Genomic DNA, 15,921 nt, shown 5'->3' on the forward strand with positions numbered 1-15,921 from the left:
ACTGACAATGGTGTCAGATAGTCGCCAAGAACAGCAAAACCAGGTGGTGCACGAGGCCTCCAAAAGGCATGTATTTGGTCAGTATGGGGATCTGCAGGGTGCAACAATTAAGTCATAAGTGATCTATATTTAACTCTATGTCGACATCTGACAGTGCTAACCAATAATGATGAAACAGCGTGTTGACATACTTTTTATTGTTCCAACCTTGTCAAACTGGGAGCAGACAAACGTCATTTTCTTTGAAGTCGTCCTTAAAAATGTCAGGATGTCCTCTTCAACTGCTAAAAAAAGCCTCAAGATGCTGAATGAAAAATTCATGAGTATATCTGAAACAGATAAATGCATATTGGTCTTTCCAGCAGCATTTGAATAAATGATGGAGGAGTCAAAAGGCTCCAATATCGTGATCCCATTACTCTCCATTGTCAAGCCAATTGCATTTGCATTCATCTCAATATTATCACCCTTTGAAACAAGCCTGACAGCAGCAATAAGCACATCAAATGTCATCTTTCTGCCAATCGTCTCATTACTTCGTTCGATATTTCTCTAACATCCAATATTTGGAAAACTACAAGCAGTATGCGAGAATTTAAAGGATTGGAAAAAAAAAATATTGGTCCGTTTCGTTTTTGAAAATAATGGAACTAATTCATAAAACAAGTTTCTGAAATTATAAAAAAACATGTCAAAAGTTTGTAAGATAGGTTACCTAGTAGCTATTTTACTGGTCAAGGGACTCGGCATAAAGAAATCTCATAGTAAGGGAAAAAAAAAAACTTTCAATCATATCAAGAATTTTCAAAATATTAAAAATAAATATGCCCATATAGGCTGTGGATATAGCTAAGTTGAGCATCATAAAACCAAGGGATTAAATTTCCTGTTAATCTGTCACTTTTGGTAGGCTCACAACTGGTTATGTATCATTAGCAGAACAAAAAAATGCACCTAAGAAAAACACAAATAGAAAGAGCAGACGATTTTCAACTAGGATAAACATATCTAAACATTTTTAATAAATGACTTAACGTATATGATGTTAGCAAATAAACCATACATGAATTGTGAAAGAGAAGACAACATGGACCAAAACTCCAAATAACTTGCTAACAAAGTAAATAAGTTCTCCATAGTGCAAGAGACAAGTGAAAATGCATACTATCAAACATTCTTATGTGATTTTTTTTTTTTTTTTTTGACAAGTAAAAAAGAGAACTCTTTTGTGAAATATGTGACCATGGGATCAACAAAAGAAATATTCTGGTACCCTAGATAGCTTAAAATGATCAGATTCAAGCAGGTATACTAGGTTAACTCATTGTAATTGTACAATATAGGCCGATAGATATATACACTTTAGTCCATAAATATACCAACCACGTAGCTATGGAATATAATAATTCAAAATATCTATATTTTCTCCCTGTTAGTAGTAGAAAATAATTAAAAGCATCAGAGGGGTGAAACCCATGCACATATAAATGGTACATCTAAGGAAAAACGACACAGAAAAAAAACTTGGGAATCCTAAACTGGAGAACATCAATCCAAAAGAACCATACATCCAAAAAAGCTAGCCCCAATCAAATTGAAAAGAAGAGATAAACCCAAACCCATCCAAATAGAGCCTGAAGAGAACCCAATTTGTCCGAATTTTCTGTGCCTTCAACGCCTACTTATTCCTCTCCACTCACACACCACACCAAAAAAAGGTACGGCTCTCCAAGCAACTAGGCTCTTCCCTTCACCAAACTCCAGACCCCATCAAGCATAGAAGTTAAACAGCGAAAAAAACTAGCCCCAATATAATGCACAATGGAACTGACCTGCAAAATGCATCCAACTGTGCATGCAAAAGTTGGTTAGAGAGAAGAAGAGATTCCCCAACACCTTTTGATGGATTGTAAAAGGTCAGCTCTGGGCCAATAGCCTGCATGGAATATCATAATTGCAGAGGTAACAGTGTAAGAGAAAGGGTAGTAAAATGCACTAAGACACTTAGTAGCAATACAGCCTCAGCTCCTTTTTTTGGTTCATCTGTCGCACTATGAGATTCTCTGCCTACCTTAAACCCAAACAAAATTTTTGCTTACTGAACTTATATCACTCATGTTCAAACAACTGACCTCAATAGTAGAAATTTTGTGGAAAAGGGCAACTTGAAACAGTTGTTGTCAAAAGAGATCAGAAGAAATTCCTCTATTTTGGTGATGACATCTAACCTTAAAAACCTGCTTGAGGACACCATTACTTTATAATCACGTGGACCAAAATGCCCATGTCACTTCTAATTTTGCAAAGAAGCATGCAATTTTTTTTTTTTTTTTAATGACAGGGGAACCACCCCACCGCAGAGCCCTTCAGACTCACCCATGGAACCTAAACCTCTGGAGAGACTAACACAGCAACCCACCGCCATGGCCTACCACTTTAATCGCAGTTGATCCTGGGAGAATCGAAGCTGTGATATGGGGCACATGCACACTAGTTCGCCCTTAGCACTCTCAAGCTGAACTTAAGTTATCCATTGGAAGCTCAATCTTGCTTCAGCCTAGATTTTAGTTCCGATAAGTAACTGAAGCTTTTATTAAAGAACACAGTTTTCAGTTCTTCAAACTTGTTCTAGGAATTCTGCAGATGTCCAAAACTTTGGAGCCGCCGCAGTTGATTTTTATTTTTTGTATTTCCATCTTTATTTTTTTTAAGAGACAGCCTCTTTTAATTTCCAATAAAAATACTCATTGCTAATCAAGAAAATAAAATTACTCTCCATCCCATAATAATAACCCACTTTTCCATAAATTATGCAGCTAAAAATTAGGAACGCTCACTGATTTTTGAATCACTGATACAAATTAGGGCCCCTAGGAAATTATAACAAACTCAACAAAGAGGAAATGATGCAATACTTAACCTGCAACTCAACAATAAACTCCATTGACCTGTCAGCTATGATATCTTCAGATGGTACATCGTTAACGCTTTCTCTTGAGGTGCTAGAGTGAGGAGCCTCATTCTCCTCCAAGTAAACATGATCATCATTTGAAGCAGAATAACTGCTATCAGCTCCAAGAAAAACACAAGAGTCCAAATACAGCCCATTCTACAGCATCAAAATCATTGGAAGGCTTAAAGTTCGGGGCAAACATATAGTACTTTTATCATCAAAATGAGAGTGAACCAGAAGGCATTAATGTAAAAGTATAATACCTTGATCACAACATTTTTGAATTGCAATTTCTTCCCATTCCCAACATATATTATTGGTTCTGTACTTGGTGCTGAAAGATTAAACCCCCGTCTGTCTTTCAAAAACATTACTCCCCCATTGCCATCATAAACAAAGAGATCAAATCTTGCATCATCAGCTATTAAAGGTCTTTCGGGCGAGAGAGATGCTTCAGCCGACGGCTGCCGGTAAATTGACTTATCCAGAATGATTGCATCAATGACATGTAAATATTTCGTATCTTCCTCATTTGAAAGCATGTTTCCAACAGATGGAACAAAAAACTCAACCACAGCCAGTAAAAAATCAAGTGCAACAAGCATTTGAGGCCTTTGGACACAAAAAGAAACAGATGTTGTATGATTAGTAAACCTAGCATCAAGAATAAGCATTGGAGGAACTGGTTTAACATCATTCTCCCCAAAAACATTTGCAACAACCACGTGCTCATTTTCATCATAAGTCCCTATGTGTAGACAGCTGTTCTCAGCCCTTCCTATTGCCAGCTTAAACTCTGGTTTGGTCCCCTCACGATCATCAATCACACTGAAACCCTTTAGTGTTGCTGAGAGAAAACCTTCTCCAAGGGTATTGGACTTGTAGAGTAGCCAAGCATCACTAATCTGCATAAGAAGTTACACCAGAAAATCTTTTACATCCAAAACTGAAAACTTGTGCAATGAATATAACTAGACATTCTACAATGTTGAAAGGGAAAACAGAGCTTTGGATATGAGAGCACCTTATGTTAACTTCAACAGAAAAACATACATTTTACATACATTTTACGATGAAAGGATAATAACAATCTGAGTCTTTATTGATTTCCCATAAAAAATACTCAAGTAGTGGCTATCAATCCAATCTGTATAACGAACACTGACAAATTGTGCATACCATTAATTGGGTAGGATTTACCAAGAGAAACTTCATGAGTAAAACGAAGAGAGTCAACTATTAGTTCTATAGGTTTAGCCCTTTGCTGAATCAGGATCTGAGTTTCTTTTCTTTCTTTCTTTTTCCTTTTGCCAAATTAAGACCTGGGTTTTGGCCCTTCGCCAAAATGGTCCCTCTATCCTTTTTGAAATGAACCAGAGAAAGCACTAGATACATATGCGCAATAGCCCAAAAAGACTACTCAATTTTGAAGATGCCCTAGAATCACTTATAAAGCATAGTTTCACATGGCAAGTAGCCAATGTGAGACTTAACACTCATGACCACCTTTAAGGAGACGTTTGGATTCGCAGATCATCTCAGCTCATCTCAACTCATCTCACTACTATTCATTACTATTCAGTAACTTTAACTCACAAATCTTACTATTATTCACAACTCATCTCATTACTATTCACAATCCATCTCAACTCATCTCAAATCATCTCAAGTCATCTTTGAATCCAAACATCTCCTAAGACTTACCATTCTACGTCAGTTATTCATATTCCTAATGTCAGACTAGGGTGTTACAAAATCTCCCTCTTAAATTCATCGCCAGGACCATGTCAAGTAGTACTCCAGTACGACATAGCTGGCCTTATTAGGTAGCTTTGATAACATATGAAATTATCCAAGGAAAGCACAAGCTACATACACATTACAACTAGCAGTGACATTATGTGATGCGACCAATGAACCCAACATGAAATAAGCGGGTTTGGATTTAACGTAAATGGATTCAAATCAAAATGGGTTTACCCAATAAGATGTGATTAATAAATAGGTCAATTACAAGTCAACCCTTATAACACAATGAGATTAAGGGGTTGTTTGGTTGTTGAGATGGTTTCATCTCATCCTATCACATTTCATCACATCTCAACATCCAAACACCACTCAAAAATACACTTTTCAATTTTAAATTTTCAACTTTTTCATCTAGTCATTACCTAATCATTACAACTTTCCCAAACTTCCAAACAAAACACAAATAATAATTCAACTTTTTCAAATCTCAAAACAAAAATTATATTAAAAAATTATATTCTAACAATATTTTAACTTTATAATATTTTTATTCAACTTTTTCTCCCTCCTTTCCCAAAACCCCATAAAACATCATAACTCAAACTATTTTACTACTATTCACAGATTTCTCATCTCATCTCATCTCATTCCCCAAGCATACCCTAAGGATGACACTCCATTGCCGTCTTCGAATTCTATTAATGTTTAGATTTATGCTTTTTGTTGCTGGGATTTAACATTGATATTATTACTTCACTACTGCATATCTCAAAAATATTAACATGCTTTCTGTTGGTATGTAATCTTTTTTTTGGAGATGATGTGACTACTAAAAATTTTAAAATTAATTTTCTTATGTATTACTGGTTTGGAAATTCATTATGAAATATTTTATCATGAACTTGTTATAGTTGTGAATCTTTTATATTGTTATCTTTGTATTGTATATGAAATTATGATAATCTGGTCAAAACAAATACACAAGTCGGTTCAACCCATTTGTATAAAATGGGTTGAAATGGGTCATGTTTGAATTAACCCAACTCGAGTTGAAAATTAAACGGGTTATGAGAGTCATTTCGTGTCATCCGTTATTTATATGGATCGTGTTAGAGTTTTAGGATCTAACTTATTCAACTAAATGGGTCAAGTTCGGGTTGACCCATATTGTTGAATATTCATGACTTGACACGAATGTGGAATATTTACAATTCCCAAGGTGGGACTAGGGTGCTACAACTTTTCTGCCTGAAATTAATGATAAAGGTGCCACGTCATTCTTTACGCATGACACCACTCATATGCTAAACACCTCCAAAAGCAATCCAATAGAAAAACAAATACCAAAAAATGAGATAAAAATTACTTAAAAAAATTCCAGCAAGGTAGAGAGAATTGGGTCCTCCATCCATAGACTCATGATGGACAGGTTGGATCCTCCCAACCTCCAACCACTGCCCATTGGAGGTTGGATCCACAGCCCACAACATTATAGATGTTGATAGGAACCTCCACCGCACAGTGGAGTCTAAGGGGATCCCAACCTCCATTCGTCCAATGTGTGGGGGTGGAGGGAGGGTTTACCTTTTCTAATATGTTTTTAATTTTTATTGTTATTGAACACATAGCAATGATGACAGACTGCACTTGTAAAAACTCAACACATTGAGCCTCTGCCATCTAAAACTTGTCTCAGACAGAGTTGGGCAAGAAATATGGATTCCTTTTCATCGTCAATACAGTAGTACATAGGCTTTATCATCAATGGGTGGTGGAGTGAAAGTTTGATGGGTTGTATTGTTGTTTTATCTCTTGCTTTCATCTTATTCTTCTCTTTTTTTTCATTACAAACGACAAATCAAGTATCAGAGCATATTCCATCCTAACTAGAGAATACATCAAAGAAGAATCAACCATCGGATGCTGATGTCAACATGAAGAATGAAGCCTGCAATTACAACCAACATTTCATTGGCTTCTTACTTGAAAAATATCAAAGTCAATTAAAGGTTGTTTGATACATTTTTTTGTCAACACTTCCTATACTCAACTAATTATTGGGTTTCTTTTCGGTGGTTTTTTTCATATGATATGGTACAAGCAAGTTTAGTTATATAAAGGAGGAGATCTCAATCAGTGAATAAAGAAATTTGAAACATTGGTTTGTTATTTGTCTTCTAAGGCAACAATCACAGTGGTCATAACCACCTTCGCCATTTGATTTCAATGAAAAGGAATTTCAGCCAACATCATTGGTGACGACTATCTTGGCATGATGATCATCCAATGTCAGTAATGATTCTTATGGGAGAATTATTGGACACTTATGACACAAAATCAATGTACTCACTTAGCTAGTCTGAATCCGTTTGCTCTTTCTTCTATCTTTGTTTTGCGCTTACTTTCGTCGCATCGTTCTAACGATATGTAATAATTCGTGTACCTGGTAGACAGAAATTTTTTTCTGTTTATAATGATTCTAGGGAGCTCCTATTGTAACTTGGACTAGTTCTTTTTTAATGTAAGACCCACATACAACTTCGACATTCCTTTAATCGTTACAAATGTTATCAGAGCCAATCCCTAATCAGAATTGCAATATTTGTTGAAGAGGTGACGTTTTGGAGAGATATGGAGGAAATGAATCTCATATTGTATTTCTATAGTGCGGTTTTCCATTTTTATTAATGGTTTGACATATGGATTTTTTAGTAGCTCCCATGGTTTCAAGCAAGGGGTCCAGGGGATAAGCTTTTTCAATTGTTGTTTGAGATTGTTACAGAGTAATTAAGAGAGAGATGCTATAGTTTATAGGGGTTTGTTGCCTCATTACCCAGTGGATTCAAGGGATAACGAGAAGTTGTTAGTGTTTCGTCTCATATTTTTAGACTGTATATCGATTAGGTTTATTGGGGTATATCGATTTGTGAGAGTTCAGTCCATTAAAGGTTAGACTGTTTTAGGATAATTGACGCAATCTCAGGAAATTGAAGTTAGATACATGAACAGTAAATTTACAAATTTGATGTCAATATTATGGAGTCAATGTGATTTTAGGGTTATGAGGACTTGAGGTTTATGGAAATATGGGTTATTTTAGAAGTTCAGGTTTTAATTACAAAATACATGCTTAATTAGAAATTGATGTAAGTTAAGTGCCTATTTTATAGGTAATCGGCTTCGCCCTGGAAATATTGGATTAACGCTATGAGATAAGTAGCATGATCATACCCTTACATATATATACGGTAAACGACATGTCTTTTATAAAAAGTGTTATGCATGTACGCCTTCCATTGGAAACTCTTTTAACGTACCCAAGTCATGAAAGAAATGATTTTTGACTACCATGACAGATTTATAAATGCCATGATTTTATGCATAAGTTTCGTGTTAGTTGCATGACATATGCATCACGATATTTTATCAAAAAACCATGATTTATATGAAGTTAGTTATACATCAAATATTTATGAAAAGTCATAATTATACGTGAGAGTTATGCACCAAAATATTTATGAAAATTTATAATTTTATGTGAAGAGCTATGCATCAAAATGTGTATTCAAGGTCATGATTTTATGTGAGGAAATATGTATCACGACATTTTATGAAAAATTACAATTTCATTTGAAGCCTATGATATGATAAGTCACGATTTCATGTAAAATATGACTATAATATGCTAAGAGAAGATGATAAGAAAGTATGCATGTAAGGTTATGATGAAGTATGAAGATTAAGATACATAACGGCCTATGTTACGATATGAAGATGGTACCATATGTTTATGGGTATATTGCATTGCCAGGATGTACATGTTGGTAGTGAACCCAGTGTGCCTTCCTTGTATATGGATTTCACAACCCGCGGCCACGGGTATAATATGAATCTACTAAGATTCGCTAATCCTAACTCATGAGGGTCAGCAATGGATATGAGCCTATGACAAGTGAAATACAAGTTAAAGGCATTTCATGCACAGATCAAGTTCATGTTCATTTTCATGCTATTTATGTATTTAATTATGAGTATGCATGTTTTCCAAGAAACCCTAGGTTACTATTATGTTTACTATATGATGTGTTGCTTATTGAGTATTCAACTCATATTTGTATGTTTTTAAGTTTTAATCTCCCCAGGTGAGTATTCAACTCATTTTTGTATGTTTTTAAGTACATAGCCCAGGAAGATGAGGCGAGGCCTAAACAACCTATGACATGCTTAGTTTCATAATTTTAGTTTAATAAGTTATTCTTGATAAGTACATGAGACTTGATTGATTTTAATAAGTGCTTCCACAGAATCTCTTTTAGATTTTAAGTACTTTAATAAATATTGACTTTATTTATTTATGAAATCTTTTGTCACTTCGTTAAGAAGAAAAAATTTTAAGTCAAGGTTAGTAGCACACCAGATCCCTGAGATTTCTAAAAATGACTTTATTCATAACATTGGGGCAATAGGGTGTTACATTATTTTATTTTATCGAAATTATGCAGAACAACTTCGACACTTGCATTGTCTTTTCTTTTATTGAAGTGGATTCAGAGTTGAAGATCAATTTAGTGAAATTTGAGATTATTCCTATTGGTGATGTAGCAAGTTTGGCTCATATTCTTAGTTGTAAAGTTTCTACGTTGCCAATTAAATACTAGGGTGTCTTTGGGTGCTTCATACAAGTCTTTATGTATTTGGAATGGCATTTTTGCAAAAAATGGAACCATTAGCTGGATGGAAAAGGCTTTGTTTGTCTAAGGGTGGCTGTTTTTTTTTTTTTTTTGTTCTTTTGATCAGTGTCTAAGGGTGGCTGGTTGACTTCCCAATTTCACTATCTACCACCTATCCTTTTTCCCATTCCAGCAGGACTGGCTAATAGGCTTAAAAACTCGAGAGATTCTTCTTATAAGGGAATTGGTGATGAGTTCAAATTTCAATTAGTGATTTGGTTGAGTATTTATACCCCAGTAAAATCAGGCAGTTTGGGGGTTAAAAATTTAATTCAGTTTAATCGAGGAGGCATTATGAATATTGGTACCAAGTATAGTAGATTGGGTGGAAGGTCTTTGAAGAACGTAGAGAGGCCATTTGACGTAGGACAGTGGAAACATACGAGGATGGGGTGGAATTCTTGTTTTTAATAAGAGGGAGTGGAATTCCTTTTTTTTTTTTTTCTAAGTAATAAGAGGGAGTGGAATTCTTTGTCAAGATTTGTTAAATTTGTGGTGGGTGATGGTACTACAATTAGCTTTTGGCCACAATGTGTGAGGACAAATTTTTAAAGATATCTTATCCGGGGTTCGAGACAAAGGAATAAAAAATAGTTTCTCTATGGCCTCCTCATTTTGAGACATTTGGGCTTTGGGTATAGTATCGCTCATTCAAAAGATGCGTGAGTGGCAAAGAATGTGCAAATCCGAAATGGAAGTAATTAATGGAATATACATCTTACTAGACTTGTGCAAGAGTGGAAGGTGGATCTGGTTTCTTCCTTATGAAGTGAAGTCCTACCATAATGTTATAACTTTACACAGATTCCAGGATTTCTTGGAAGACCATTTAGAGAGTGAAGACCCCTTTGGGAGTGGCTTTCTTTGTGTGGACAGCAGCATTGGGTGACACTTTGACAATAGACAACCTGAGGAAGTGGATTGTCACTGTGATTAATTGTTGCTGTATGCGTAAGATTGATGAGGAGACCATTCATCTTCTTCATTTCAAAGTAGTGAGAGATTTATGGTGTTTGCTATTTACAGGGCTTGGTGTGGATTGGGTTACACCTAGCAAGGTGAGAGATTTGTTGGTTAGATGGGGAGGACAGGAGGTGTTTGGTAATTTTTTGGTAGTGTGGAGGTCGGCAACTTTATTCATAATGCGGTGCATTTTGGTGAGAGCAAAATTCATGGTCTTTGGAGGATAAGGAAGCTTCAGTGGAAAAGCTAAAAAGATCACTGTCCACTTCCTTTGTACTTGGATAGCAACTCATGATACTTTGTTTTTTCCCAGTTTTTCAGATTTTTCGAATTGGAGTTTTTCTTTTCCAATTTTTTTTTTTTTCAAGAAGAGTCAGGGCCACCTGTCCAATAGTAGCCCCTATCCTAAATTTATTAAAGACCCTCACTTATGGCAAGGAAAACCGTGAGACCATCCACAAACTTGAGGAATACACAAAAATAATAAATAAAGACCCAAACCCAAATTTAGAAATATTATTCGAGCAACTTCAACCAAAGAATAAACAATGAATCAACATAGTAAATAAGGAAGTCCCCAACTATCTGTACGCACTAAACCCCGAAGTCTCCTAGGACCAATATCTGAACCAATAAATTGAAGACTATTATTATTAGCTCCCTCCTTGGCTAAATAATCAGCAACCATATTTCCCTCTCTATATATATGACAGATGCTGCAAAGAAGAGTGTGAAACAGCATTTTAAATTCTTCCCAAAAATCCCACATATACCAAGAATTACAAACCCCAGTTTTAATCCATCCCACCACCACAGCAGAGTCAGATTCCACCAATAGATTGTATAGTCCAAGCTGATTTGCTAGTCTCAACCCATCTAGTAGGGCCCTTCCTTCTGCAACTGTGTTGGTCAAAGACCCATAAAACTTTGCAAAACCAGCAATTGGACGTCCCCCCGCCTCCCGTATAATCCCACCCCCACCTGCGGCACCTGGGTTGCCAAAAGAGCTTCCATCAATGTTCAAAACCCATTGCATCCTTCTCGGCTTAGGCCACGCCACAGCCACTGGTGGCCTTTTCACTATCTGCAATATTGGGAAATTCATTTCCGTAAAAATGCTCTTATCCCTTTCATGGAGGCACTTAAACTTCTTCACTTGAGAAAAGATATCTAACAAAGTCCCTTTCACATTCCGCACCACAGCCCGCCATTCTGCACATACATTTTCCATTCTCGCTGCACACCGGAAATGCCACAATGCACTTATAATTAATATTGGTAATATGCCTCGACACATCCCTGCTTGTGAGGTTTCTTTTCCAATTGAACATGGGTTCTCTTGTATGTTTTTATCTCGTGCAATTGCCCCCCTCAATGGTTTCTAACGAGATTATATTACTCATCAAAACAATTATAGGAGCTCCAATTGTAACCTTAAATAGTCATTTTGGAGTATAGCCTTTATATGGTTTTGCATTTCTTTGGGAACCTCGTCTCAAAGGCCACTTCCATTGCAATAAACCATCCTTGGCGCTACCTACTCTTTCGACTAGCATAAGAGCTTCATTCTCCTTGTATATTTTTCATCATCTTTTGAGATTTTTTCTTCAGAGTCAGTTCTTTTCAGTTTTTTTTTTTTTTTTTTTTTTTCGAGAAGCTACCAAAAAGGGTCAATGAGGTACTTATGTCTGTTATTTAGTCCTCTATGTTCAAGCTATTCGGTATCTTATATTTTGGCTGATTTTTCATGTATTAGAGCTATTTGAATGGTTTTGGTGTTTGATTACAAGATGTCAGAAGTGTGTTTAACCTTAAAAAATAACTTGTGAAATTAGACGGGGGGGAATTACCTTGCTACGTCATAGTCTGCTGCATTCACACCCAGGCTTATTAACCAATTGTGACAAGTAATTTAAACCTTCTTAAAAAGAATTTACGTTGAGAAACTCCTACAGATCAAAGCAATAGCCATGTTGTTTGGAAGTTGATAAAATTAATCTTGAAAATAATGAAAAGAAAAATACCTGCACAGTAGCCAGATATGCATCTTTTGTTGATCCTGGATGTAATCTCAATTCCACCAGATCAATAATAACAGACACCTTCATCATAATCCAGGCTTCCCCATTTGTAGTTTCTGGTTCAATGCCAGCTGTATTCTGAGGAAAGATGGGTTCTATTGCACCAACAGAATCTGTACTAGAATCATGTTTCAGTGGAGGCACAACATGTGGAGTCTCAGAAATATTAGAAAGTGCACATTCAGAGATAATCTGGTACTCCCTACTCGAAAGAGCTGCTTTCAATTCCTCTATCTGAATAAGCACGAGATCAAAAAAAGCGATACATATAAAATGAGTGCTTATTTAACTTGCAATTATCTAAAAATATCTAGGGAAACAACAATAAGCTCTTGATGTGACATGCCAGTAAACATATGCAGTGTATTACCTTAAGTGTAACCTCAGTATTTGGTATTCGATGCAACAAGTCTCGGAGTGACCTTTGAATGATGACTGAAACACCCTTCACATCTTGAATTATGCTCTCACCAAGTTCGGCTCCGGTACCAACATTTAAATTGATGTCCTCGACCTATCCACAAAAGAAGGCCAACAGGCAACAAGGTAAGTGAAGCAGCAATGGCTTTTGGCCTTACCCATGACTTACTTTGGTCTTCCCATGGGAGATCCCTTCAAAGCCAAATCTATTATGGATGATAATATTGAGAAGATGGAATTATTAAGAAAATATTATGAAGATGAAATGACTATTTGTCCAAGGAGGGTAGACGTACAATTAAGAGCGTGCCATCAAACTTACCTTTATGTGTTTTGTTTCCACTCCCAGTTGGAGTTATAGCGGGATTTTTTCTGGGGTGGTTTGTGGACAAAGTCTAAATTCCATCTTGTGAAGTGATCAAAGCTGCATTCACCAGTGCAGGGGGTGGTTTAGGTGTGAGGCATTTAATTCTTTTCACCCAATCACTTTTGGAGTAGCTATAACATTACGTTCGCGAAAGAGAGGGTCTTTAGAGAGTGCTGATTGCATTTAGCACAAAAAAAAAAGGGAGCTTAGGAGGAGGTTAATGTTCTCACGAGGTCAATGGGTCATTAAAGGTTGTCTTTGGAAGACCCATAGAGAGATTAAGGGCATTTTTCCCACTTCACTAAATTTGTGGCCAATGATAGGTCCACGGTCCATTTTCAGCATGATGTGTGGTGTGGAAATCAATCTTTGAAAGGATCTTTGAAAGGTGTTACCCTGGAGCTATTCAACATGACAAGTTTTAAAGATGCTTATGTGAAGGATCATTTCTCATCCGTGGTGTACTAGAAGAACAATTGTTGGTAAATAAAACTTTATCTTGTAACCAAAAAAAGGCAAGAAATCAATAGGGACAAGCAATTGGTAACAACTTTTTCTGACCTGAATTGTTAATATTTCCAAATGCACAGCATTTATTTCGCTTTTATGTCCACAATACCATTGAAATGTGTTCTTGACGGTTATGTGAACAATGTCAAGCTTCAAGTAACTGTATAATACAGAACACAAATACTTGGATCAGATATCTCACTGCTATAGGGGCTCACATAAACAAGAAACTTAATTATGCAAAAACCAATATACATTAGTATAAAGCCAAGATCAACATACTCAAGGCTGTCTGTCCTCCGAGGCATTAATATAATGGGCTTCCTAAAAGAAAGATCCAACTTTACAGCAGGTGATCCTTCAATTTCACTAGTTGTAAACCACTTCTCAGAATTTGTTACTTGATCCTTTAGTTTGACAAATGCTTTTGAATTGTTGGGAACCAGACCCATAAAATAACTGACCACCTACATGTTATTTTACAGGTATACGAGCATTCAGATTATGTATATGTACTTGATATATGAATCTAAAAGTAGATTACCTCCTGGAGAAACCGATTCAAGAAAACAATGCGTACTTCAGAAAGTTCCCCAAAAAGGCTATACTCATAACCTTTATAGTCTTCATCGTCAGCATTGTAAGAAGTAAAAAGCAACTGCATGATAAAGTGTAAATATTAGCATCACCACCATGATAGAGTATAGGGTTGTAGGGTTGGCAGCCCTAGGGCTTATGAGTTGAGGATAGAGTATCACATAGATAGGAGTTAGGGCTATCTTTGGAGTTGTGGTTTAAGTAGGATTAGGTAATTTGAAAGTGGCTTGGCTTGGACTATGCAGGGGGGTTTCAGCTAGGGCTCTAGTGGGTTGGATTTTATGGGCATTTTTTTTTTGGCACCAGGTATATGAGAACAAAGTCCAGACTAATCCTGGGGATTGGGTTTCATGGACTTTTTGGGAGCGTTGGCAAAGAAATTCTTGGGCTTGCCCACCCTTTCATGGGCCTATGGGCCGAACCTCCTATTGGGCCTAATGGGCCAACCACCACTCATTAAATCTAAATTTATAATGTTTTTATAGGTACAATCCTATCTACCCTCTAATAAATCCTCAGAAAATAGACACGGGCCTAAAAGTGTAAGTTCTACTTCTTATACTAACTACCTTCTATAAATAGAAACCCTAAATAGAGAGATATCTATCTTTCCTAAAATAGAAACCTCAAAGGTTTGGGGCGTTACAAGTGTACACGACACACACCTAAGCATTCAAAGGGAAAGGAGAAGAGAAATACGAAAGCCATGAACGGTATCATAAATATGAGGGTCCACCCAAAGATAAAAGGGTTTGAGGGGGGAAAACTTTAATACAGTCAGCAGATTCCTTACAATCTTCAAAACTCCAATCATTATTCTCTCACCAGTAAACACCATATTAGCCAAGTCACTTTCCACAAATCTTCACAACAGTGGAGATTGTTAAGATATAAAATAAATAATAAAATCTACATATTCCAATCAGCTTAAACTTTTGGAACAAATGGTGATTTCACAGAGATTAAATAGTTCTTCTCGACACACAAGGTGATCCTCCACACTCTTAGGTATTATCCAAACCAATTCAAAAAAACAGTGTAGAATCCACGAGGCATTTGCCACCCACAGTGAAGCAAAAGATGCTCAACAGATTCTCCACTACTTCAGCACATACTACACCAACTATCAAGACACAGCTCTTCTGTAAATTGTCCAAAGTGAGAATCTTCCCAAAAGCAGCTGGCCAAATATATATATATATATATATATATATATATTTATAAATAAGTGACCCGCTATTGGATATAGAGCATGGTAGAAATATCTAACTTCAAAGCAATCACAATTTGGAAGTGTCCACTGAATCTTCCGTTATTCATCTCTCCCCAGCCTGAAAGAATATAGTTTATCAAAGAAGGAAATGAAAAGATCCACTTCTAAGTCTTGCCCCACCCTAATGAAGAATACATTCCATTGTCGAGAACCTATAAAAAGACGTAAATTATCCACCATGGATGCTTCCCTAGAACAGGTAATACTAAATTATTTGGAAAAAGCTTCATTGATAGTCCAATCTCCACACCACGCCAAAAATAAATCCTAGAACCATC

General features: G+C 36.3%; 1 protein-coding gene across 1 annotated transcript in view; it reads right to left on the reverse strand.

Annotated features, from left to right (window-relative positions):
* Positions 1–15,921, reverse strand: part of LOC109002567 — a 113,484-nt gene that overhangs the window by 45,699 nt on the left and 51,864 nt on the right. Inside the window, exons 27-36 of the mRNA XM_018980364.2 lie at positions 14,318–14,431; positions 14,056–14,240; positions 13,825–13,933; positions 12,847–12,990; positions 12,420–12,710; positions 3,217–3,858; positions 2,921–3,109; positions 1,833–1,936; positions 192–481; positions 7–91 (exon numbers count right to left, since the gene is read on the reverse strand). Coding sequence (XP_018835909.2) covers positions 7–91; positions 192–481; positions 1,833–1,936; positions 2,921–3,109; positions 3,217–3,858; positions 12,420–12,710; positions 12,847–12,990; positions 13,825–13,933; positions 14,056–14,240; positions 14,318–14,431 — 2,153 coding nt within the window. The remainder of the gene's footprint in view (positions 1–6; positions 92–191; positions 482–1,832; positions 1,937–2,920; positions 3,110–3,216; positions 3,859–12,419; positions 12,711–12,846; positions 12,991–13,824; positions 13,934–14,055; positions 14,241–14,317; positions 14,432–15,921) is intronic.

The sequence above is a fragment of the Juglans regia genome, chromosome 9 (assembly GCF_001411555.2).
Source record: "Juglans regia cultivar Chandler chromosome 9, Walnut 2.0, whole genome shotgun sequence".
Lineage (NCBI taxonomy): Eukaryota > Viridiplantae > Streptophyta > Magnoliopsida > Fagales > Juglandaceae > Juglans > Juglans regia.